Here is a 27,327-nt window from a genome sequence, read left to right on the forward strand (position 1 = left end):
ACAAGATAGGGAGAGATGCTCACCCTGGACAAAACAGCCTGGTTTCAGCCCACGCAGGCTTGCTTGCCTGCCTGCCCAGAGGTGAACATGCTTGCACAGGAAGTGCAGGAACCTTCTGGACACCCAGAAGCCAGTTCCTAGCTCCAGTGGTATGGGCAAGCTACCCAGACAGGCAAGTCACCTGACTTGGCCTGTGCTTTCCTGCCCACCCTGCCTTTCCAGGCAAGGACAGCCCCTGCTTCTTTTTCTATTCTGCAACACCCTTAGCCTGCACTGGTTAATTAGGGGCCTTTGCATACGCCTGCAGGCCCAGCCTCAGCCTGTCTCCTACCCCTGCATCCACAGCTGCACACCTTCTGTCACTTCCTCCAGATCCTGCAGAAGGAAGTACAACACTGCCAAACTGGTTCCTGACCAGCAGTGCCCAAGAACTCCACCTGTGTTTGGACAGAAATGAGACTGTTTGCTGGTATAAAAGGGCTAGAGAAATAAGCACCTCCAGCCGGGCATCAGTCTCCTGCTGCAGAAGCTCCAACTAGGAGCTCTGATCTATTCCTTCCTCAGCCTCACGAACAGAGACACCCCAATTAAAAATATAGTTGTGGGAATAGGAACACACATGTGTGTGAGCACAGATGTGCATATGCCATGGAGCATATGTGGAGGTCGGGGGACAATTTTCAGGAGTTAGTTCTCTCTTGCTTTACTCAGAGAATCAACGTTGGTCAGATGGGGCTGAAAAATCAGTTATGATTAGAAAGAGACCAGCATCAGGTAACATCTTCTGGGAAATATATCCTTGGGGTAGCACACAGAAGCTGTGGTCCAGAGGGGGCCAGAGCTGCATTTCAAAGCAGCAGCTGAACTCGGTGTTACTGGCTTTTGTAGCATGAGACCTGCAGGGTTAAGGGGACATGGACAGCAGTTGAGGCTTGGTGCCGAGAGAGCCAGAAAAGGCCACTGGTGTAGGTGGAGACCCCAATGCTAGGAGATGCCAGGACTATGGGACAACCATCAAGGACAGGAGCAGGATAGAGTGGAGCTCTGAATGACAGAGACTGCAAGGTGAGCTGCCCAAGCCCTGATCATGAGTGACGACCAGATGCAGGACATTAAATCTGATTTACATTGCAGGATTTGATTTACATTGCTGGATGTTGGTTTTGCTTTGTTCAGATTGTGACTGTGCCCTGGTTCTTCCCTCTTGGAAAAAAAAAATTTATATTTTATTTTATTTTATGAGGAGCACACAGTTCAGATACTGATCACTTGAACTGTGTGAATTTTTAAAGACTATAAGACTTTTTTGTTTTGTTTCCTCTGTCCTGGAACTCCCTCTATAGACTAGGCTGGACTTGAACTCACAGAAACCTACCTGCCTCTGCCTCCTGACTGCTAGGATCAAGGCCTGTGTCACCACTACTTGATAAGACTATAGAACTTTTGAAAGTTGTAAAGTGCTTTAGATTGTAATAGTGATATAAGATTCTGGATAAAAAAGAAAGGGAAAGCTATGGTTTAACAGTAATGTATTGGTGTGTCAAGTAGATAAAGGATCAAGGTCCTGGTTAGTATTTTTTTTTTTTTTTAGTTATTTTGATACAAGCTAGAGTTATCTGGAAGGAGGAATCTCAATTGAGAAAATACCGCCATTAGATTGCCTGTGGGTAGGGGCATTTTCTTGATTAATTATTGATGGGGAGGCACTCCTGAGCAGGTGGTATAAGAAAACAGGCTGAGTAAGTCGTGGGGAGCAATCCAGTAAGCAGCACTCCTCCATGGTGGTCTCTGCTTCAGTTTCTGCCTCCAGGTTTCTGCCCTGAGTTCCTGTCCTGACTTCCATATAGGATGCACTGTATAACCTGAGAGATAAAAGAACCCCTTCCTCCCTAGTTTGTTTTTGGTTATGGTCTTTATCACAGCAACGAAAAGCAAACCAAGACACCCACTGAACCATCTTCCCAGCCCATGAATAAAGATTGTTCCATGAGAGAAGCAGGGTACAAGAAGAGGCTAAGGCAGGGAGCTGTCTCTCTAGTGATGCTTGTCCATCAGGATGTGAAACAATGCGACTGTGTCTGTATCAAGTTCCCTCCTCTCTCCTTCCCCGCTCCATGGGTCCAGCCATACACTGGACATGCTGCCTGCTTTGTCTGTGTCACTATAGAGGGCCAGCGAGCTGTGTGGCAGGCCCCGTGTGGAAGAAGTCCTCTCAGGAAATCTGGCATTAGAACCCCAGGTTCCATCTACCCACCTCCTTTAGAACCTACCTCCTTCCCTTGCCCTGTCACATTTCCCACAGAGCCGCAGTCAGTTTCCTCAGGGAGGGCCCAGAGAACTACCCCCCAGGGTGTTCTAATCCTGACCTCTCTTCCCAACCTGCTTCCTGGCTGGGCAGCACCCTTCCCTGCACTTCCTCCATGGTCTGCATCATTCACTGAGGCCTTGAACAAAGATGTGCATAAGGGGCTCTTGGACAAACCTCCTGCATCGTGTTCCCCGCCACATCAGCACTCAGTGGATTAGGAGGTGGTGCTTGGAGGCCATCCATTAAAAGAAAAGGTGGAACCAACTTACACTCACTTATGCAGTGTGTATAAGTGCCAGGCTGGGGGTCAGCCCAGGAGACTCGGAGAGCAGACCAAAGGAGAACAATGATGAAAGCACTGGGTTCCTTGACATGTGCACCTAGAGGGCTAGGAGAATCCCTTGGGCCTGCTATGTGTGTGGTTCCTCCTTTGCTGCCTCTGCTGTCTTAAATTAGGCCTGGTGCCTAGCATGGCAAGAAATGTTGGGTTGGGGCCTGGAGAACCCTGGAGCCACGGCAGGTGCAAAGACAACCTAGAAACTTCTCCAAGGTGTAGTGTCAGCAAAACAAACAATAAAACCAAGTTGTTGAAAGTCACATACACTGTTGACACATTCTCATATATAGGCAGGCCTATTTATAAAGCCAACACAGGGGTGCTCACAGGAGCGGGTCTGAGAAGATACAGTGCCTGGGGAGTTGTCACAGGGCTAAGGTTTCCCTGTGTCTGAACTGCTGCTGGTGACAATGTGGTCCTATTTTAAGACCCCTCACAATTTTTTAAAAGTGCTGCTACTATGTAACAGAAGGGTTCTCTGCGAGGATCTGAGCGAGAGGGACAGTATGCACAGCCCAGGGAAGCAGGCCCGCAGGGACTGCAGGTCAAGGCACTTGTCTACTCTGCATTCAGTGTATGACCGAAGGGACTGAGGCAGCCTGTTTACCCAACCTATAGACTTGTCAAAGACACTGCCACACCCAGAAAGGAGCAAAGGACTGCCTGAGATGATTCTCTAACATGTTGCTAAATACTTTTCTCAAACTTGGTCAAGGATGCAGGATGTACGTGCAGAATTCTCAGAGCATCTCGGAACTTTTCTGTAAAAAATGATTTATTATTTTATGTATGTGGGTGCCTTGCCTGCATGTGTCTGTCTGTGTACCACTCGTGTGCCTGGTGTCCTTGGTGGTCAGAAGAGGACATTGGATCCTTTGAGACTGCCCTTATGGACAGTTGTTGGCTACCATGTAGGTGATGGGAATGAAGCTCAGGTCCTCTAAAGGAGTAGCTAGTGCTCTTAACTACTGAGCCATCTCTCTCGGCCCGACCAACACTCCTATCATGCTAGGCCCCCAGTCTTATAGGCTAAAGAGTTTAAATCACAGAGGTGGCTGAGGAGGAATGCCACATATACCAAGCCCACAAGGGATTCTTCTCGTAGGCCCTTCAGGTAGAACTCATTTTTGGAGGGAGAGGTTCTAGAAACCACAGGAGGAGCTGCAGGGAATGAACATAATGGGAAAGAGGCTGCAGCACCTGCCCGAGGGGTGACTTCAATTTCAGTATCAGCGAGGAGGGAGGACTAAGTTTGAGAAAGGCACGGAGGCTTTGCTTCACCTTGCAATATCCCTGCGCTGTCTTTAATAGGCCAAAGGACCAACACAGGAAAGGCAGGAAGGAAATTATTTTTCTGAGTACCTACCATGTGCCATTCTGGGTTTTGGGCACTACACCATTACCTAACTTGGTTCCTACAGTTACTTTGCTTTGTTTAAGACAGTCTCCCTGTGTCGTCCTAGCCCAGACAGTCCTGTCTCGGCCTTCTGAGCAGAGAATTACAGGCACGTACCACCAAACCTGGGATCCTACAGTTAACATTCTTGTGACGTAATGGAACTCCACTTTATGAGTTGAGTTACCAAAGAGCTCCAAAAATTAAACAACATGCCTGATTCCAATTCAACCTAGAAAAATAGGTTTGCCAAAGGGTGCACTTAATTAATATATAGTGCATTCTAGATCAGTAACAAAAGAACTGATCGTCCAGTAGAACAATGAACATGAACAAAAACTGTGCACAAGCCAAAACTGTTGGGCCAGGGACACAGGAGTGTCCTGTTCTACATGTGTGAGGACCTAGGTTCAATGCCCAACACCACAGAAGTCATTTGCACAGTTAGTATATTATACAGAATCTCACTCATAGGGAATGGAACATGGCAACAGGTTTGGTTTTTTCCTCCCTTACTAAAAAGCATATATTCACTCAGGAGGCAGAAGTAGGAGAATCATGAGTTTGAGGCCAGACTGAACTACAGAACAATCCGTTCCCCACCACCATCCCAAAATCAGAGCCATCAAGATGGCTCCAAAGACAGAAGCACTTGCTGTACAAGCCTAACAACCTGAGCTTGACCCCCAGAACCCAAGACAAAGCAGGAGGTAAACAACTGGCTCCACAGTGCTGCCCTCTGCCCTCTATTTACAAGCCAGGGCATGCACACTTTGGGACAAGTATCCCCACACATGTATGCGCATAAACACACAAAACCCTTAAAACTATAAAGTTAAAAATATTAACAGTACTGATGAACTGCTGAAGTCTTGAGAAAAAAGGATGTGTGTAAAGGTGGGGGTGGGGGCAGATCTAGGAGAGCAGTATCTTCTGATACTTTAAAAGTACCACAAACATTAACCCAGGCAGAAATTCTATTTCAGGCTTTTTCTTATAAATGGGCTCCCACAAATGTACAATGTACGTATCTTGTAGTTACGGAAGACTGGATCCACCAGTGGGTGACGATGGGCATCCACCTGAATACTGGGTAGCTATCAAAGTGATCTGGTAGTGATCAAAGGTAGGGGTGGGGATGAATGCCTAGAAGCCCAGCACTTGGGGAAGCAGAGGAAAGAGCATCTGACTCCTCAGTGGGTCTGAGGCCAGCCTAAGCCAGAGGTCCTGACTCAAGAAAACAGCAGATGCAACAGAGCAGGCCTGTAATTCCAGTACTGAGGCTTAGGGAGCAGCCTGAGTTATATGGCAAGACCCTTTCTCAGGCAGAGGAAAAAGATTACTGTACACTAGCTTAGCCTGAGCAAGGCTCTGACTTTGATCCCCAGCCCTTCCATAAATGATAAATAAAATGAACACATTTTAAAACGCTCTCTAAGAGATGCTATTAGTGAAAAAACAAGACAACAAGCACACACTAAGGCCAAATTGTGCACGCTTCTGTTCTCCATGTGTAGAAACATGCACTGGCTTACGACAGGTCTTCTGGAAGGACTCTCAGGACAAAGAAGAGCAAGACTAGGACTGGGCAAAGGGGTATGTGGGTGTCCTTTTTCACAGCAAATTCTGTAGTGCCATGTAGTTTGATTAGCAAAGACACCTACTACCTGCCTATCAATGACAATAGTGAGCACGGATAGGTGCAAGGTTCTAGACTTGAGTGCCTCCTCACTCACAAGTTACACAGCCTGGGAGAAAGGATGAGCCATGGAACTGGACACTCACCACTTGACCAGCTCTCAGTGAGGGTTCTGGCAGCCTTCCACCTTAAAGATCTGCCTCTGCCACAACCTTCCTGCCTGTCAATACCTCTGTTGGCAAACCCTGCCCTTAAATTTCTCTCTGCTAATATCAAGACATCAGGGGAAACAGAGAAGAAACAAAACTAAGAGGGTCTGTGTGGCCTGCAAAGGCCACCTAACTGGGAGCCAGCCACTCTGGGAGGAGTGTGGAAGGGGAGAAGACCTAGACTAGAGGTAGAAAGGAGCGACAGCCCACTGTCCCTGGGTGGGGCAGGGTGCGTGTGGGGAGACTGGGCTGACAGGTGCTGAAGAAGGCTTTTAGGAGGCAGACAGGGTAGCCCTGGAAGGTGGATGATGACCCAGCCAGGAAAACGCTGCTCCCTGTCACAAGGGATGGCAAAGCTGACTGGAAGGGCACTGAAGGCCCAACCTTGGGAAAACTTATTTTCAAGTAGTAGAGTTAGCATTAGCGAGAGTCTCCTCGGTGCCCAAGAGCACATGGGGGAGGTGGACCTGCTCCAGAGCTACAAGCCCAAAGTCCTCTCTCTCTACTGCACATACGGCCCCTGAACACCCAGGCCTCTAGAGGACACATAGAGCTCATCCATGCCTCTCCCGAGTGCCCAGAGGGAGTAATGACTTGCTAGAAGTCACTCAGTTAATTACAGCCCCGTATCAGTTTTGAATTCCCTTATCTGTATCCCCCTGTCTACCCTCTGAGGATGCCACACACCTGAAGCTCTGTAAACACCTGACCAGGGGGGGCGATTCACACAGCTTTAGTGAGAAACAGTGGCAGCAAGCAGCCTCAGAAATCAACAAGGCAAAGTACTCACGTTGAAGAAATTGGTCTTGTTCCTCTCGCAGAAGAGCCCCTGTGCCGGCATGTGCTGCAGTTGTTGCCATGGGATACTGCTGCCTAGCAACACATCACGGGCCCACTGGAGGTTCTGGGGAAACAAAAGTAGGTTGGAAGTGAGTGTGTGGGCTGCTCAGGGTGCCCATGGGAAAGCAGGTGGTCCCTTCTTCATGGCTGCACTGGCAAAAACTGTGGTCAAGAGCAGTTCTTCAGACATTGATCCTATAGCTCCAGGAGGCTCTGGACCAGAGCTCTGAACACTGGGTTGTGGGATGCATTTTTGGAAGTAATTTTTTTTTTCTGTTCACCATAGCTGACTTAGGAATGTGACCTCAGACTTCGTAAGGCAGTAGGCACAGAGGGGCCCCTCAGCTTGCCCAACCCTACAAAACTGCCTTGTAGACTCAGTATCCACACATTACTAGGTACCCCTATTAGCCCCAAAGGCAGACCTTACTCATTTATCACGAATCCTTACTTATTATAACCTGTAGTAGAGTTGCCTTAGAGGCCTGGGCTTTGCTTGGGCCCAGACTCTCTTGGCAATGGGGCTTCTTGCTGGAACCCATGTAGGAGTCCTGAGAGGTAGAAGGGAGAACAAGTACAGGCCTGACTTAAGACTGTTTCACTAGGCCATACAGAGATCAGTCCTTTCCCACCATGCGTCTGGCCACACCTTCCCCTCTCTGGGTATGCGGCTGAAATGAGAAAAGCCTAGCCATGCCCCTTTGGACCCATGACCACTTCACCCTTTCTGCGATATTCACCCTCCCCATCTAATCAACGTTCTCTCCTGAGCCTCTTGTTTGCCTGGTCCTGGACCCAGACTTTGACTCCAGGAGCTCCAAATGCTCATCTGTTTCCATTCTGCATGCCATTACTACTCTAGGTCTAAGTAGAAACTCTGACTCCAAGTGAGACACACACTGCCTGACAACTGAACCTCTGACCTCTGCTCTGCCTCTACAAAGAGCCACCCTCCCTCCACCAAGTAGTTTCCTAGAACTGCTCAGGACTCTGGCTAAGGGTTGGAGACACACAAGAATGAAGATCTTTTAGCAACAGGCACAGGTGAGGTCTTAAGTATGCACCTCTAGAAAATACATTCAAGGCAGAAAAGGCTTGAGTTTCCATGGAGCTAACAGGAGACAGTCACTTTCCAGCAGGCTGGATAGTGAAGCTCAACACTGACTCTAAGGCCGGTATCTTCAAGGGCAAGGCCTGGGTCTCAGTACCAAAGGCTAATGCCTCAGAAAGTCAAGGCTACACCCCTATCATCTGACCTGACCTGCAAGGAGGGGCAGGGAAGCAGTGGACAGTCCAGCATGAGAGCAACCACAGCAGGTAGAGGGCACTCTGTCCACATGACCCCTGGCAGCCTTGTAGGTGGAGGTGGTTCTGGCTGAACCCGCTGAGTCCAGATACCTGTTCCTACTTGAAGCTGGCATGCTGAGTGAGAGCAAGCACAGGGTCTAGCTCAAGGAGGAACTTCCACCAAGGAAGGCAGAGGCCATTCTTTCCAAGGCTCAGCTGCTGGTAGGCTATGTCCACTGCCTCTAGCACACACAGGCCTTTCCAGGGTCCCAAGGGAATATGCTATCTCTTAAGGCGAATAAATACACCAGTGGGGTTCCTGCTTTCTCCACCCGAGGCACAAAGAGTAGGGGTGGGTGAGATCAGAGTGCTCTACCTTTGACTTTGGTCCCCAGCTTTGAAGCACGGAGTACATGCTTCTTCACACGAGGAGCAGGGGAAACGTTCAGTCGCTGTTCCACCCTCCACCCGTGCTCTAATGCTCCAGTAGTAACAATGGGTGGGGCACATTCAAATGCCCAATTCCCAGGCCAGCAGTCATGAGTACTCTAAGCCAATTTGAAGTTTTAGACTGACATCTTCCTTTCGATATGGCCCCCAGGCCATGCACCTCTGCTCCCGCAGGCTTAGGAAGAAGGAGCAGAGATCGGCTAGGTACAGCACACTTCAGTGAAAGAAATAAAACAAAGAGTAGCCTAGACTGACCGTCAAGACTGTGAAGTGAGGCAGACTCAAGCCTCATCGCGCAGAAGCCCTGAAAAGCAGCTCAAGGCACACAGCAGTGCTCAGCCATGAAGCCTTGGTCTTAGTGCCAACTCATTCAGCTCTTCTGAGAGTGAAGCACAGGCCAGGAGGTACGCCCGTCTGGCCCGACCAGTCATGGACAGACATTTAGAGAAAGACACCGAGCATGGAACAGGAGACCGCTCGCCAGGTGGGGGACTTTTGTTTTTGTGCAGTACTGGGAACCAAACTGAACACAGGTTTGCACATAGCAGGTAAGCTCTAACACTGAGCTACCCAGTCAAACGACCCCATTTTTGTTTTTTTTTTTTTTTAACTCAGAGAGAGACCTGCTAAGTTACTCAGGCTGGCCTGAACTCTTGATCTTGCCTTTATTCCTCAATTGCTAGGCTTACAGGCACGTACTGCCAATCTTGTTTTGTTTTGTTTAAATCAACCAGTAACTTACTTATTTTTGCAGGGCTGGGGATCAAACCCAGGACCTTGGTCATGCAAGGCTCGAGTTCTAATCTTGAGCTACATCCCAAACCCCCATCTGTACGTCTAATATCTCCAGTGACTCACCTGACCCTGGAAGCTGGGCACAAAGGACACCCATCTTTGACTTTGTCTGAATGAAGTGGCAACACCTGGGCTATGGTTTGCACCAGACTGTATAGAGATGGGGGGGCTCTGACAAGAGTCCAGCTGACCAGGGCAAAAGCCCAGCTTGGTTAGTACAAGAGCTAGGTGTGGCCACCTGTGAAACAGAGATGTGCCACACAGGCTTGAGAAAGGGTACCCCAGTGCTGTGACATAAAAGTGTCCCGAGTGCCCCTGAGGGACTTGTTAGCAGTGTCTGGATGACCTGCACGGTAGGGTAGCAGCAGTCTGAGGTAGAAGGAGACAGCACTGCCTGAAAAAGCCTCTTCACAGTGGCCAGCACATCCTTAAGGAGACCAAGGTGAGAAAACATCCCTTTGGCTGGAAATGTGAGAAGGCAGGGCTGGTGCCAGGGCGGGGGAGGAGCTGGTGCAGGCCTCTGTGGCTGTGGGATGGGGACCCACCATCCTTCCTGACTCAAAACGGGGCAGCAGTAGAGGTTCCACAATGGCTGCAAAGAATGAGAAAGCACTGGCTGCCAAACGGAACCTGAGTACGGATGAGTCCTTCAGACTTGGCCCTGCGCTCTAGTGTGCAGCACTCTCTCCAGTTGTTCCCAGGCTGACAAAGAAAGAGCACGGACTAGATTGACAGCCTGACAGCCGAGCATAAGACATAGAGGCTCATGGGAGCGCTAAGCTCATTTACATCTGAGGCCCAGATGGGCGCTCAAAGGGCTCAGGAAACTGTCAGGGGATTTGGCAAGTGCCACCCTCATGGGTGGGAAGAGGGTTAGAGACTGTTGGCTCTTGTTGGGCCACTCTCTATGAGGGGAAAATGTCCTTCAACACAGCCTGTCCTGCAGTTTTAGTTGCTCAAGGTGCAAACAGGTGATGATATCTCCCAGGATGTCATTATTCCTTATCAGGTATGGAATTTCCACTTTACAACGAGAAAACTGAAGTGAAGTTTAAGAGCTTGCCCAAGCTCCCAGGACCAGGAAGAGTCGGTCATTTGTCAGGAGACTGGAAGGAAGACAAGCAGGCTTTGTGCTTTCAGAAAATGGAGGGTTCCACTCAAGTGAACATGAGATGCAATGGCAGGAAGAAGCAGAACCTAGAGGGGAGGAGGCTCCTTGGGTGCCTAGAATAAAGTAGCTGAGAGTCTATGGTGTAGTCTAAAAGCAAGAAAGGGGCCATACAGATGGGCAACAGGGTCACTGGCCACACTCGGGGCTGCCTCAGCCACCCTCAAGGCAAGCCAGGCAGCCTACGCTCCTTGTCTCAACTGTGTCTGTCAGAAAACCTGTGCCAAACCACTACCACTTCAATGCACTGCACACATCAGGCTGGCTTCCACAGTTATGAGGAGCCTTAGACCCTTCTGCACAGGTACTGAAGCCTTAGGGTGGGCAGCCTGTGTCCCTACCTGTACTTCTGAACTCTGCACACAGTGGGAGCTTAGCAGTGCCTGATGACTGGAGAGGGAAACAGAGCTACTGCCCTTCAGAGCACCTGTAATACCAAGACGGTCCAGGCTGCAAGGACAAATCTACCACTACTGTGTGGCTGAGATGCTGTCCTGTGTCTGTGTCAGAGAACCAACGACAGTGGTCCCACAAGAAAAAGCCGGGCACACAGAGGCCAGACCCCATGATATCTGCCTATATGGACAGAGAGGCAGCAGGAATCTGCAAGTGAGACCAGTTGGATTCCGCAGACTGACCTGCCCCTAGCATGTGTGACAGTTTCCAGAAGGGTAGCTATGGCCTCAGCTGAGCTCAACCCTTCACCTGACCACGCTGTATGATTGGCTTAGAGGTAACTCATGGGTTCTAGGATACACGAAAGAATCAGGATTGGTGGAGATCTTCACTGGAGAATGCAGTCTGTGGGAACAACCTGTTCTACCTCCTAAACATTAGGACAATGGATGGGGCCCTAGAGCTGGAGCATATGGCTCTGGTGGATGAGGGATGCTGGAGGTAGTGACATCCATAAAGCTAGGGCACATCTGTCTGAATAAAGGATTCACCCAGCAATAAAGGATCTCTTCTTCTACATCAGTGGTTCTCAACCTACCTAACACTGCAGCCCTTTAATACAGTTCCCCATGTTGTAGTTACCCCAACCATAAAATTATTTCAATGTTATTTCATAACTGTAATTTTGCTACTCTGTTATGAATTGTAATGTAAATGTTTGATATGCGACCCAAGGGTTCAAGTCTGAGAACCACTGCTCTATACTCATCAAGAACTATACGGGAGTGAAGATATGAATGCCTCCAAATCCTGGACCCAGCAGACTTAGAATCAATTTTGACCTTTTTATAATAGAAAAACTATGATAAACAGTTCCATGTTTAGAAAAAGCCTAACATAGAGCTGGTGAAATAAAGTGTGGCCTATTAACCAAGAAAAATGTAGTATGGCCATTAAAATTGTTATAATTAAGAATTTGGGTGCATGGGGCAAATTTTAAAAAAGCAGAATCAAAGCAGTATGTGTTGTATGCATAAAGAGCCAGGTGCTGCAGCACAAACTGCCATCCCAACACTCAGAAGGCGGAGGCAAGAGGAACACAAGTTCCGGGACAACCCTAGCTCCCTAAGCAAGACCCTCTCTCCGAGAATGGAAGAGAAAAGGGAATTCTCCCATTATTCTTGGGACTACTACTCAATGAAAAAGGCATTCGGCGAAGGAGAGATACTTCCTGACTGTGCCCTGTGGGGTTGCCAAGCATGGCCCCTTAGAGGCCGTCAGCCTCTGGGGACAACATGGATGGCACTGAATCCTTCCTCCCTCCTGGGTTTGTTCCTGGTCTTCATTCAGACCCTTCAAAGAGTGTCACTGGGTTCTACTAGGTTTCCAAATCACAGAGGCTACTTCCTGTCTGCCCCATAGTTCAGTGTCTCTCACCCTAAGGCCACACAATGCCCAAACCCCCCACCTTCGACATTGCAATGGCTTTAACCTCACTTGCAACAGTGTCCTTGCAACTTCTACTGCCTACCTGGGCCCTAGGGAGCCTGTGATCCCATCCTCTTCTGCTCTCCTCCATATCCATCACTGTGTACCAGGCCTGATCTCGTCTCAAGATGGCAGTGCAGTCCCACCATCCACCTGGAAGCCTTGCTCGTGACTGCCTCATGGTTCAGGACTCCACTGTTCCATTCCCAACTCTGGTCAGAAAGGCCTTCTCTGGATTTCCCAAATAGCCACACCATCCCTTCTGTTCCCTTACCCAGTTTATTTTCTCCCAGACCTATCACTAGCTGCCAGCAGATGTGTTTTCTACCCCCTGATAACCAATGGGCACATTTTGAGAGCTTGCTTTTGATCCCTGGCTCCTCAAGATGGCCTTCTATACGGTAACTGCTCAGTTATGATGATGAACCTGTCCAGATACACACTAAAACACAACTAATTCTGCCATTCATGGATCTTGGACAATGAGGGAGGACATTCTACTTTCTAAGCTTAAAGAATCTTATTTGTAACAGATGCTGCAGGCAAAGTATTCAAACCCCTTCAGACTTCCGTATCTACATCCCTTGGTGGGAGTAAGAGTTGGGAAAACAGCAACCTTTATGAGGCAATCTGTCTTACTCCCTCTGTACCCCCCAGGCTCAAAGACTCTTTATCAAACCAAAAGGCAGGCATACTGAAATGCATTCCCGATTTGAGCAAGGAGTGTTGTAATCTTAGCACCAGTGAGACTGAGGCAGAAGGCTGATCACAAGTTTGAGGCTAGCCTCAGCTAGCCTAATAAGAACTTACCTTAGCTAAGACATTATTCTAGAAAGCACACAAAGTAAAGCCTGCTAAGACCCTATTGGACATAGTGGCCCAAGACATTTTGAGAATACCAGGCAAAACATTTTGCCTATGGGGCAAAGGAAGGTACTGAATACCCAGTTTAGGACTAATATACTTCTTAACAGTTGGGCCTGCTACCTAGCAAGTCCAGGGCTCAGTGGTCCTTGGAGATTCCACACTAGAATGTGCACTACCATGGGGTCTCAACACAGGAGTCGGCCTCTGATCAAACCCAAAAAGTAGGCTCCTTCACACAAGCCTTGGGCCAAAACAGCAGGTTCTGATTGGGCTAGTGTGTCCGGGCCACCCCTGCACAGACTCAGTGTTTGCCTTTTTGTGGCTGGCCTATTTCACTGAACACAACATCCTCAGGTTCATCCATATTGGTAGACTGAATAACATCCCAAACTATTATTGATTACAAATTTTATTACTGTATTATTGAAGCTGGGAATGTATCTCACCAACTTCATTTTTCTTTGGCTGTTTGGCTCCAGGGCCCATTTTATCAGTCTCTCTGCCCTGGACTGTAATATCCTTATAATAGTTACAGCAAAAATTGGAGGACCTGGGCTCCAGGACAACAGGACATCTTTCACCCAGACCCCTAGCTACTGGTGAGGGCAGGAGGCCAAATGATAAGAGATATCCTGATACAACATGGAGGGCAGCCACAATATAGGCATCAAAGATTCCCCAGGAGAAGACCTAGCCTTGGCAACTCTACAAGGCACAGTCCTCAGAAGGCCTAATTGGGTGGGGGGTGGGGGGTGGGAGTGCTGTACAGCGGCTACAGAGATGGAGGGGCAGAGGAGATGGGTCTGGGTAATGGGAAAGAAGGGCTGTTTGTCTACCCACCCCATCATCACAATCCTGTATCACCAGCAGACTACTTCAACAAAACAGCCCTGGGCCTCCAAGAGCGCCTAGCCATAGACCCTGGGTCTGTCCCTAGGAGGATCTGCTCCACAACACACAGCAAGATAATGATTTTACCCAGAGTGACATGTGAAAGACCGAAGGGATCAACAGCAGTTAAGTGTCCAATCCTGGGAGTGCTGCCTGTTGGATCCCTGAGTAGACAGACACCTAACAATCCAGCTGGCCACAGGAAAATGCCACTGCTAAGCCTATAGGCGGGTTGTGCACAAAATGTGCTGCTGTCAAATACACACATTGGGAAGTGTTTGTTAGCAAACACTTATGTGTGGAAAGAGGTCACTGCTTGCCAGTTAATGTTTCTGAATTAGTCAGCTACAACTGAGTTGTGTTCCAACATCTAAGCAGCTGCCAGCAGAGTTGGCACCCAAGACTCACCCCTAGAACAGAGGTTTGCCCTGAGCAGCAGGAAGTTATTAATTCATCCGCTCAGTAGAGCCTGGTGCTAACCTGTCATTCAAGTTGTAGACGGGAACTGGCGTTCAGCAAAGGCCTGTCAACGAAGCCCATAAAGGCTCCTCCAACAGTAGAGGCAGCCCAGGGACACAGTTGGGGTCCAGAATATACTTGGTATGTTCTGGAAACATCCGACACACACGACATTCCACAGTGCTGTCTCCAAAGGAGGCCTAACATTGAGAAGAGAGTGCCCGCCCCAGGGGAGTCTCTCTGAGAATCATGGTCAGCATTCCATTTTCACAAATGAAGGAACCCAATCTAGGAATTCGGTATGAGAAGAGCCCACAGAAACTAATGGATGTGGCTGGGCTGACTTGGCCGATCTACCACACAAACTACCACAGAATGACCAACATGACCTGGGGATCATTCCTGGGAAGAGCACAAGGGAAAACACATCACCCATAGGGGGACACACTCAACAGTGGAGGACTGTGGAGTAACAAGGTCTACAACTGAAGAACCCGATGCTCCAGATGCTCCGGCATTAATATTATCTGTACACGATAGCCAGAACAGTATCAGGCCTAAGAGTTTGTTTTCAGGTATGGAATCATGGTTTCTCTTTGTGTCTCCTCCTTCCCCCACCTGCCCCTTCCTCTGTCTTCTTTCCTCCCCTCTTCTCTTTACATTTGGTTTCTTAAAACCTAGCTGCCCTAAAACTCAAACTCTGTGTAACCGAGGATAGCTCTGATTTTGTAATCCTTTGCCTCTACCTCTCAATGACTGGGACAGTTAGGTGTGCATCACCTCCGTCTGCTTGTATTTTCTTAATCCTGACACAAACACTACTTTGACAACTCTCCTTCCGCGAAAGAGAAGTCTTTAATCAGCATATATCATACCTGGTGCCATGCTAAGTATTCTGTACAATGGCCCCCTTGGGACTGAAATAAAGCCTTTAGTAGGACATAGAAGCTTGGAAGGGCAGTCTAGCACCCCAGTCTGTTTCCTACTGCACCCTCTTCTTGCTCCCTTCCGGGGGTGATAATCCATACCTGCCATCCTGCACCCCACATTCTGTTTCAGCCTTTGCTGGGGAAGGCACACTGGAACAAGAACTGTCTGAGCACAGCTGTATGGGGAATATGGAGGGGACTGATGACTGAATCTCCTCACTGGGACTTGGGAGGCTCTTACTGTGTGCTCTGCTGCTCCTCAAGGGGGAAAGGGCTACTAGAAAGAATGAAAGCAGAGGAGATGTGCAGCTCATGTCTTCAGCAGGGGAGACATGTGCTGGCTGGGATTTAACACCCAGCCCCTGAACACAAAAACCTGGTGCATGGAGGTGAGGTTCACTGCCAAATGCAGGCCAGCTAGTGAGACCAGCTTTTCAGAGTAGGGGCAGCAGTGTAACAGGCAGCAGATGGCCTCAGGCAGCTAGACACGTCAGTCTACTACGGCTGGTACACACCTTAGAGACTGGCGATGATGTGACTGACTCCGCCCCAGCTCAGCTGAGGTTAATTTTACCTGCTGTACTCTCAGAAAGTTGGCCAAGCTATAGAATATGTCAGTCACTGCAAGGACAAACCTTCTGACACCTAGTCCCCAGAGTTCTGTGAAGTGACTAGCACCAAGTCAGGGTCTATTTCTCTGGCCTACTACTCTACTTGGTTCTGCAAACATCCACAAGAATGTAGTGGGGCCCACAATGGGGCAGCAGCAGGCCCCTGGGAGGAGAGTCTGATTGAACTGGGAGGGTCACATGAAGGAAGGTCTCACAGCAAGACCTTATAAGATGCCCTGCTCACCTGAACACTCTAGCTCTTCCTAGCCCTAACCCACATGGCACTCTCCTGGGCTGCTGGCACTCTCTCCTCCCTCAAGCCTTACCTGTTGCCCCTCACACTACAGGTCTCAGCCTTCGCAGAGTTGCAGCAGCACCCGGGGCTCTGTGCACCCTGCTATTTTCTCTGTAGTGCTGGTCACAACAAAGCCGCCTGGCTTGCTCATGTGCATATTTTTAGCCCGGCACCCCCTTAGAGTACAGCTCCGCAGGAACGGGCACCAGAGGCAAGGGAACTCTCTCCCTGTCACCTCTTGAATGAGGAACAACCGAAGGAAAAGAAAGTCACTCTGGCCCTCCCACCAATGCTAAAAGCCAGAAAAAATGGTTTGACTGGAAAGCCCTCAGGAGTGCTGAAGCCTAGGACACAGCCACTGCTTTCTAAAAGCACCCAACATCCACCAAGCAGGGGGTGAAAGATGGTTCAGGCAGCTGTACCTTTGAGGCGAGCCCAGAGCAAGGTGACAGCAAGGAGGCCTGTATTCCAGGGCACACGGTCCACACTTTGGACTAGCTCTGGCTCTGCAGTTCTTCTTCACACCCCTCTCAGATGAATTAGCCAAGTCCTAACCCCAATGCTGTTTTGTTCTGCCTGAAAGCCTCCCCTGTCTGGCTGGGGCGGCCATGCACACCCTTCAGGGCCCTTCTCACCCGGTGAGTCTTGCTGTAGGTGTAGAGAAAGGCCAGGCGGTAGAGACTCTTGTAGTGCTGTGGGAAGCGGCTCAAGCAAAGGCAGAAGGAGGAGATGCATTGCTCTGTGAGGAACTGGCGCTGCTCCTCAGCGCCTGCTGGGAGTCCCTGGGGAAAAGCCACTGGCTCCCCTGGGAGGTCACCCCTCTTCTTCCCATCCCACGAGGGAGGTGTGGACACCGGGGGCTTGCTGAGGATGTAAGCAGAGGCTGAGGAGTCTGCCACAGGCTTCTGGATGCCTTGATCTACAACCTGGAAGGCCTCTGTGCTCTCCAAGGACTCCTCAATTTTTCCTACGGTTAAGAAGAAGGAAGAGAAAGTCATTGTGGTTTAAGGTCTCTTTAGGTAGCAGTCCATCACAAACGACACAGACACCTCAGTGAGGTAGCCAGGACAGCTGGGTTGATGCCCATGCTTGGTGGGCAATCAACCCAACAACGGGAGATACAGGGCCCACTAGTGGTTCTGGCTCAACCCCCTACTGGCTATGGTCACATAGGTTCCTGCCCCAAGACATGGGAAGTCCCAGTGGCTTGCAGCAGAGGGCCTAGAGGCTACAGAGAGGAGGAGTTCCAAGCTGGGCTCTGGCTCCTACCTAGTGAGTATGGCATAGGTGGCATCAGGGCTAGTCGACAGGAAAGCAGCACACTGAGGTAAGGAGACATCAGCAGTGTGACACACCTGTTCCGCTGCTATCAGGACCTCGGCCTACAGCCTGTCCAACATCCTTCTCTGGGCTACTGCAGGTGTGCTGCTATGTGTTTATCCATGGCGCCTGCTTGACAAGTCCAATACCTCCACACCCAGCCAGCATGGCGGAGACCAGGAGAACTCTCAAGATGGCAGAAACGAATGGCTTCACAAGACCCCTCCTGAGGCACAGCCTCCTTGGCTGCCCAAAGAAGAGACTCTCTGGCCCAGGAAGCAAGAGACAAGGTGGCTTTTGGAGCATGACCCTGAGGTCTCCATGCATTTGGCATATTCTGAACAGTCTGCCCGGGGAAGGAGCCAGTACCACCTATTCTGAAGACAATCTGCACTGTGGGCTGAGCCTCAACAGCCCTCCCTCTACTGCGAGGGAGGCCTGGCAGTAGCTGAAACCCTAATATGGCAAAGTCAAGAAGACAAGGACTAAGACTCCAAGTTATCTTCACAGCAAGTACAAACAAATGGGCGGATCTCAGGTATGCGGCAAGCTTGACTATCATTGTTCTCCTTACCAAGGGAAGGGCTGGGCAGTCATTCTCTGTCCCCCTCTGCTCCTCAGAACACCCCCTTTCCATCTACTTCAGTTGGACACACACACTCACCTCTGCCTTTTCCCACCTTACTCCTCTGCTCACAGGTCTTAGAGCTCCAAGTGTTTCCTCGCTCAGGTGTCCCCACCCTAAAGCAGTGTTTGTGGAGGAAAGGCACAAGACCGCCTCCTCTCCCAGCAGCCAGAGCTTACTAGGGCTTGTTCTCCTAGCTCCTACCATCTGTCCCTGTCCTACAGTGCTAACACCTCACCCCAACTCCCACCCCACCATCTGAAGTAGACAGAATCACTGTCAGCAATCCTAGAGTCTCTACCGCCATGCTGTATAATCTCTCTCATGGGCTCAGGATGCTGTCTGCACCCCTAGTCTAGAGCTGGGGCCACTGTCGTCTTGCTCACAAGCATGTTAGGTTTCTAATGTATCCCAAATGTGGCTCAACACAAGCAGTGGGAACAATGGCTATGAGTCCAGCCGGAGGCTCCAGGAAGACAAGGGAACTAACTGAATGACAAAACAGTCCTTGGCCCCAGGCAGGAAACAGGGGGCAGGGGACAGGGATAACACCCAATGACAAAGTCTCAGAAACACAATTTTTACAGAAAGCAGGGAGAGGAAAAGAATTAATCCAAAAAGGGTTTGGTACACACAACTGAAGGACCAAAGAAAATGGAATCTCTGATAGTTGACTCAGTTGCTCAGAGTTCTGGGGGGCCTGAGCGGTCTAGGAAAAATGAGGTGAACTGTGTCACCCGAACATGCACTCCCTCCGCTAAGTGGGCCTAAGATCACTGGACTCTTCCACTTCCTTGATAAAGGAAGAGGGTCAGAAACAGCTGTAAATCTGCGGGATGCTTCCCAGTCAGGATGTCAAGTACTAACCTAACACCAGCAGCATGAAGATGGGATGATATGATCCTCCCACACAAACATGAGAAAAACACACAGTGCCACGAAGCCTAAGCTAGATCTCATTGGCAAGTACTGACTTAGAATGCTTACGGTGTAGGTACTAAGGCTAACAGAGGGCAGGAGTTCTAAGAAGCACAGAGGTCTGACAGAGAGAACTCGCTCTATCTAATGGATTTCCTGGGAAGGATAGAAAGACATGGTTGAACACCAGGCATAGACCTGTCACCATAGACAATGCCACTAAGTCTCTCTCTACTCATAGACCAGAGAGTAGGCACATGTGGCCATGGTACAGTGTTTACTGCATGGACTCCATGGCTTACTGACAATTTCCACACTGAGTTTATATACTTCAGAGTGAGCTTGTTTAAGTGCTGAAATTCTAAGCGACGTTTTTCTCTACACACACAAACACACACACACACACTTCACTGCTGCCACCTTCACAATCTAGGTCTATATTGTGAAGATCTGACTCCTGCAAAGGTTAGCTTCAGAAAGGTGAAACAGTTGACGGTGTAAAAGCCTTTCCTTGAGCACTAGCAGACCAGTGTGAAGTGCATCAGCCTCTGAAAAAAGAATGGAAGCCAGTCTCTCAGAAACAGGACCCTTCACACTTGCTGGACAATGTGGGAAGGAAGATGGCTCAGAGATAGGCATGGTCCCAGAGAAGACCCCACTCCCTTCAACACCCAGTGCCTGAGGGAGATCTGGATCTGCCAATCTGCTGTAGTGGACACCGAATGTATGACCAAGGGCCTGCATCTCATGCTATGGACTGCAGGAAGCAGCAGGTTGGTAGCAGGGCTGCCTAGAAGAGTGGGCCTGGAAGGTCAGGAGAGTGCAATAGACTTCAGTACACAGTGGCCTGCAGCTCTGGCTCTCTCAGGGAGGCTGACTGCTGCTCAAGGTCAAAAAACTACCTAAACCAGTGGGGAGGGGACGGGGCGGGGACGGGGCAGGGACGGACACGGAACACACCATTTCATGCCTGTTGGGTACTGTAATGGTCTCTGGTTCTACCCTAACATTCCTTACCAATGGCCAGCAATGCACTGTCTGCCCCTGCCCCACCCCAACCAAGTCCTGAGTCGAAGAGGAGTAGTAGGAGTATACTAGCATACTCCTTATCAGTCTAGAAGGATCCTGTCCCACACGTGGTACAGGGAGGCTGGTATGGCTTAGATGGGAAATGTACCCCAGAGGTCATGTGTCCCAACACTTGCTTTACAGCTATTTCAGGAAGCTGTGGAACCTTTAGGACACAGGGCTTAGCTGGAGGAATGCTGGGCAGTCAGACCTTGCAGAGTGGTAGCTAGCCAGGTCCCAGTTTATTCCTTCGTGACCTGTCAAGACACACCAAATCTTGCCACAGCTTCAACTGCAAAGGGCAGAGCTCTAGCTCTGTAGACATATCCCCATGAACTGTGTGGCCCTCCCTTAAGGGTTCCTGTCCTGGACCTCCGTCACAGCAAGGGAACAGTAACTAACACCGAGTCCATGATGACAGCTGCACGCACAGGAGTTCACTGCATGCTGGGACACAGAACACAGATGAACAGTCTCACTCGTCCAAAAGTAAAAATCATCATATTTTAAAACCAGAAATGCTATGTTAGGACGGGCAGAGTACAGTAATTCTTTTCTTTCTAGCCTACACTTCCTACCGTGTATTTATATCCATTAGAGTGTCAGCATGATGGGGGAGAGCACATTGATGGCTGACAAAGTGAGGCAATGGCCCTATTTCTTTTTTTCTTTCTGGTTTTTAGGGACAAAATTTGCTGTGCAGCCCAGTCTGCTATAAAACTTGTGACCCAGCAGCCTCAGCCTTTTGAGCACTGGATTACAGGTGTAGATCACCACACCTGGTTCTAACATTTTCTCTCTCCTTTCTCACCCTCCCCACTTTGTTTTTATTTTTGACAAAGTCTCACTGTGTAGTCCTGGCTGGCCTTGAACCCACACAAATCCACCTGCTTCTGCTTCCCCAAGTTCTGGGATTAAAGCTATGCACCACCAAACCCAATTTTAACCTTGTCTCTTTATAGGGACCAAGCACAGGTGAGTCTGATAAGTCTCCTTAAAGATCAGCCAGGGATAGCCAGCAGGGAACAAAGAGCTGGGAGAGTCCTATCCTCCTCCAAGTGGCTTTGGCTCCACTACCACAGTTCCAAGGGAACTCTTAACTTACATAAAAACTTGATAAGAGGCCCAAGCCCCCAGAGTATCCAAGTTATCCCCATCCAGCCCACTCAGAAGGCCACATAGGGTAGTGATTAAGGCTGAACTCCTCATTCTTTCTCAATCTCAAGCTCCTTGCCCTGGAAACAGGAAAAGCCATGACACTTTCTGCTGTGGGACAATGGTCTGTACCCTGTCACTTATATTTTAAATAAATGCTGATTGGCCAGTAGCCAGGCAGAAAGTATAGGCAGGGTGACCAGGCAGGAAGTATAGGTAGGGCAACAAGAATTCTGGGAAGGGGAGGGAAATGGAAACGGGGAGGAGGTGGAAATTTTAATTAAAAAAGAATAAAATAAAATAAAAAAAAAAAAGAATTCTGGGAATAGGGAAGCTGCATTCTGCAATCGTGACCCAGCTACAGAGCAAGCAAGTTGTGACTGTCTCACCAAAAAAAGGTACCGAGCCACGTGGCTAACATAGACAAGAATAATGGGCTAATATAAGTTATAAGAGTTAATAAGAAGCCTGAGCTAATGGGCCAATCAGTTTATAATAATGTCAACCTCTATGTGATTTCTTTGGGACTTAACGACTGTGGGAACCAGGCAGGACAGAAACATCAGTCAACAGTTTTCCTTTCCAGCTGGCTGAGAAGGCAGTGTCTGACCTGGAACACCTGAATGTGGGACTGGGTTGTTGGGCATGTACACACATGCATGTCCGTAGCAAGAATGGGAAAGTTCTTGGGAAGACAGTTTAATGGGTAGGGGCTTGCTGTGCAAGCACAAGGACCTCAATTCAGATTCCTTAAACCCATGTGAAATTGGACACAGCAGTCTCTATTTTCATCTCAGGCGGTGGATAAGGGAAATCCATGAAAGCTCATGGGCCAGGTACCCTGTGGTACAGCAGCAAAAAACCCAAAAAGGCCCTATTTTAACAAGGCTGAAGTGTGGACTTGTGCCGATGTCCATCTGTGTGCCATGGCACACATATACCCATGCCCACATATCACACACATTAAACAAGAAAGGAAATTTCAAAAATATATGGCCAACTAGTCACAGTCTGTGAGTGGCACCAGGGATGCCTCAGCCTGCATATAGTCATGCTACAAACTTAGAAGTGGGGCTCTGCCTAGGGAATCCCAAGGGAACTGGGCATATCCCAGGCTTAGATCAGCGCTCTCTGCCCAAAAAAGGCAGATTTCCCAAGAAGTCTGATATGATTCAGACTAAAAAGAAAACATTTTTGTGACATTCAGAATCCCAAGACTTTTTCTAATAACTGTTCAACAAGGCAGGGGCAAACACACTCCACCGACGCTGTGAGCATGGCTTTCTGCGTCACTACAATATGACAGCATCACAAAGCACACTTGGCAAACCTCGCTGGTGCCAACACCTTCACTATCCTTATTTAATCCTCACAATTCCTGGGACTTGGCACTGGGACCAGTCCTATCCTCTAGTGAGAGCAGAGGACCAGAAAGGTAAGTAACTTTCCCACTAACACCCCAAGGCAAAAAAGCAGAAGCATGAAGATGGGACGAGACTGAGCCTGAGCTTTTCAGGACCCAGAGACCTCAGTTCTTCCTGGACTGCCCCAGGAGATCAAAGCAGGCCCAAATTAGCAAGTCAGGCTTCTTACCTCTTTCCTCTGTGGGCCCTGGAAGATCTTTACCAGTTGGTCCTGCTGGAGCACTGGGTCCAGATAGTCTCTTCTCTGCAAAGGGCTTTCGAGAACCCTCCAGCAAACTTGTGGGCTCATTAAAGAAGTCCTGTGTCGAGCTGGAGTCTGACAGGGCCACAGCGGTGCTGTCCTGGCTTCGGTCTGAAGGAGGAAGGAAAAGGGAGGACCATGAACTAACAACACCTCTGGCACAGAGGGGTCTACCAGGGCTAGGCTCCCAATGGCCCAGAACCATCCTGTAAGAGGTCCCCTCAGTGTACCATCCTAACTCTGCTAAGTACAACCCACCCTAGAGGCCCAAGTCATTCAGAAAAGGCACCAATCTCTATGGTCAACCTTTCCAAGTTTCTCCAAACACTGGTCTGGCAAACTCAACTGGCTATTGTGGAAAAGCCCCGTGTGCACTGTCTACTGTGAAAATCCCTATGACGGCAGATTCCAAGCTACCAGTGTGCTGCTGGGAGGTGTGGTGCTAAGAACAGATGGAGCAGTCACTGTCATTAGAAGAGAAATGGCAACGGCAACGAATCAGCAAAACTTTTTAGGCAGCTGTATGTTCTAGAATGAAAAGTCTAGACTCCTTTAAGACTTGGACACAAAGGCAGGTTGTACTCACTCCCTGGCTCTTCTCAAGTCTCTACAGGTACTCTAGGAGAAACACTAGAAGCAGAGCTGGCAGAAAGCTTGACAATGTCTGGGAATAAAGGTCTAGGGAGGAGATGCAGGCTGTACTATAAAAGATGGGAGGCGTATCTGGACCCTTCACCTCTAAAAGACAAAAGCTCCAGCTTTGACAGGTGGCAAACCCTGCTGCCTCCAGGACACAGGGGAAGGGAAAAGGAAGACTTTGATGTAAGAAAAAGCAAGAAACCCAACACTAGGAAGGTACAGGGTCACTAAGAAAGCTGTACCCCTGAGATGCGGGACACAGAGCCTTCCTAAGTCTGAGGCTAAACCAACAGAAGAAAGCCACTTTTGTCTCTGCCCCAGGCCAGCCAGCAAGCAACAGAGCTGTCTCTACTGCAGAAGAAAGGAGCAGGCAGGCAGAGCCTGCAGAGGCCTAAAGTGGAAGAAGGTCAGAAAGCTGAGCAAAGTCCAATTGAGAGAGAATATGGAGCTGGTAGCACACTGAAGGTAATTGTAGCAACAAATTGCAACCCAGCTCAAAGGCCCAGAGGTAGAACAGGTTAATCTATTCCAGAAATAAATGTATTGATTTCAGATAGTTTCTTTGATCCTACACATGATATCTGGTATCCACTATAAAATTATAAGACAGATACATGTGCATTAATAAACAAAACTCATACTGTAAAGAGGTAAAACAATAAAACTAGAATCGGAGATGATCACGGACTATTTAAAACAGCAACAGTTAATGTGCTGTGTAGCGATGACTAGGATGGGAAGGCTGTGGTGGAAAGCCTGCACACTACCCATGAACAGATGGTGAATTCCAGAAATGAGCTGGAATTTAAGAGTCAAATGCAGCTTCTAGAAATAAAAACCAGTAACAGAGATGAGGTGTTTTTTGTCGGGCTTTCCAGCAGACTTGACACAGTGGGATGAAGGAAGGATCAAAACTTGAAACTAGAGGACCGAGAAAACAACTCAGAGGTTCAGAGCACTGGCTGCTCTTATAGTGGACCCGAGTTTCGTTCCCAACACACCACAGCAGCTTACAACCGCCAGTTCCAGGGGATCTAGCAGCTCCTCTGGTCTCTGTGGGCAGGAGGCACTCATATTGTGCGTATATATGCATATATATAAATATATACATAATACACACATACATATACGTGCAAACACAATACTCATATACACAGAAAAAATAAAACAATACCACAAACTAGTTAAGTATAAACAATCCAATGGGGGGTGGATAAGCAGAACAGAGCACCTGAATGATCTAATCCATTAACCAGGGCACAAAAACGAGAGAAGCAAGACAGGAGAAAACACTGTAACAGACAATGCCAGAGCCACTTGCCTAGCATATGCAAAACCCTGGGTTTGATCCCAGCATGGAAAAATTAAACACATAGATTAAGACTTTCCAAAAATAAAGACATCGAATCCCCAAGAATCTCAGAGAACACTAAGCAGGGAAAGGCTCCTCTACATTTGATGGAGGGGGTCACACACGAGCAGACTCAGACTGCTGAAACCCAAGACAGAATCTTACAGAGTTCAGCAAAACACACACCACAGAAACAAAAGAAGAATGACAAGGGCTCGAGGGACAGCTCAGAGGTTAAGAGCACTTGTTGCTCTTGCAGAGGACCTGGACTTGGTTCCCAGAACGCACATGGTGTTTCACAACAACCCCTAACTCAAGGGCCAAGGAGTCTCTCAAAGGCGCCAGACAGAACACTCATACACATTAAATAAATAAATCTTTTTAAAAAGTGAAGAAGCCATGCATGGTATCACACATCTGGGAGGCAGAAGCAGGCAGATCTCTGTGAGTTTGAGGCCAGCCTAGTCTACAGAGTTAGTTCCAGGACAGCCAGGGCAACACAGAGAAACCCTGTCTAGAAAAACCAAAAAAATAAAAAGTAAAAATAAATAAGATAAATAAAACCCTAAATAAGGTTAAGAAGAAGAGATAAAAAAAAAAAAAAAACTACAAACTTCCGATCAGAAAGCATGCCTCAGATAATATCTTTGGTGCACCCACTCTGTGCAAGATCGATTCTTTAATCAGTAAAAATAACTTCTTAAAAGGCAAGCGTTAACGAAGGTATTTCTCAGATAAGCAAAATCTGAGTAAAATCATTATTAGCAAATATGAAACAGAACGAACAAGAAGCCAAACAGAAAGTTGGACCCATATAATGGAATTAAGCACGCTAGAAATGGCTAGTGTGGTGTCACGCACCTGTGGAGCCAGCACTGATGAGTAGGAGACAAGACTGTGCCAAAGAACTAAACTGAATTGACAGCCATGGCATGGAGCCTTGCAGAGTACGTGAGAGTAAACGAGTAAAACAGCACAAAGCCGACACTGCCTTCAAGTAGGACAGCATCTTTCGAAGGCTGGTGGGGATGAACTGATAGTCCGTTAGTCCCAAGGCACTAACTAGAATTGTATAATACACGAGCAGAGGTCAATAGTTTGTATATCTGAAGGTGAGGGGACAAACAAGTACCTGCCCTCTCATCATGGCTGAGGTCGGTTTCACAAGGGCTTCTGAGGACAGGGGCAGAGGCAGACAGTGCCCGTGGCCCTTCCGTTCTTCCTTCGAAACCTTAGAAATCAAATACAGGTGACTATATTAGTGCCTATCAGGCAATCCTGAAGACCTGTGCGAGCCATTAGGTGGGCAAATCGTAAACACGGTGGAACCGTTTCCACAGAGTAGCAAGCCTGGACTCAGGAAGGGCAGACTGTCAGTGCTGAAATCCCACTCTTTCGTGTCCTTGTGTAGAAATGTGCACTTTGGTTTCCCTTCATGTAAAACTAAGGAGCGTGCTCACTTCCCACAACTGTCATCATAACTACATAGCTTATTAACCACCAAGTGACTGAAGCAGTGCCTGACACACAGTAAAGATGTCCGCTTAATTATCCATACCTAACTGTTTCAGAGCCTAGGTGTGATTTATCAGGAATGTCTCAAACGGATCATCAGCGGTTTCATTCTGAATGGAGTTCACTGAGCCGCACAGCAGTGGGGACAGGTGCACATCCTTAACCGGGGTCCAAACACTGTCCTCCAGCAGAGGCAGGCAGAGGAACACTGAGAATTAGCTCTAGCCTCAACCACCTGCTCCATCGCTCTGGCCTTGGGCAGCACAGCAGACCGTTGTCCAGTCCACTGCCAGGGAAGTGGCAGGTCATACGTTTCTGCTGGCCAGACACAGTAAGAACAGAGGCTCTGGGCCGTGGTCAAGACCCAGGCTGAAGTGGGGAGCTGACTAGATCTGCTGCCTCATACTGACAGAGAGCTCTTCCATCACACCCATTCCTTCCAGGGGCTTCATAAGCACTGGATAAGGGTAAAGGCCAGGCCTGCTATACTCAGAAGAAATTCCAAACCCGAGTTTCCACTATACAGGAGTCATTTCTCCCTTTGTCTAAGTCAGACAGCCCATCTGCTATCTCTGCAGAAAGAGAATGACAAATGGAGACCCTGATGTCTCCAGTATCAAATAAAAAAAAAAAAATCAATGCAGTTAACTTCAAAAAGTTATTATTGGGGTGGGGTATGTGTGTGCCTGTGTGCGCGTTCGTATAT

At 48.7% G+C, this 27,327-nt stretch overlaps 1 protein-coding gene across 8 annotated transcripts in view; it reads right to left on the reverse strand.

Annotated features, from left to right (window-relative positions):
- The window catches only part of Cabin1 (calcineurin binding protein 1), a 126,016-nt gene that overhangs the window by 30,388 nt on the left and 68,301 nt on the right, over nt 1–27,327 (reverse strand). For 6 of the 8 annotated variants that reach the window (XM_057751597.1, XM_057751594.1, XM_057751595.1 and 3 more), the window contains exons 27-30: nt 26,239–26,337; nt 23,045–23,227; nt 17,001–17,332; nt 6,680–6,793 (exon numbers count right to left, since the gene is read on the reverse strand). In XM_057751597.1, the coding sequence (XP_057607580.1) occupies nt 6,680–6,793; nt 17,001–17,332; nt 23,045–23,227; nt 26,239–26,337 (728 nt within the window). The remainder of the gene's footprint in view (nt 1–6,679; nt 6,794–17,000; nt 17,333–23,044; nt 23,228–26,238; nt 26,338–27,327) is intronic. The other 2 variants (XM_057751599.1, XM_057751598.1) reach the window with 1 other exon arrangement.

Source organism: Chionomys nivalis, chromosome 19, assembly GCF_950005125.1.
Source record: "Chionomys nivalis chromosome 19, mChiNiv1.1, whole genome shotgun sequence".
Taxonomy (NCBI): Eukaryota; Metazoa; Chordata; class Mammalia; order Rodentia; family Cricetidae; genus Chionomys; species Chionomys nivalis.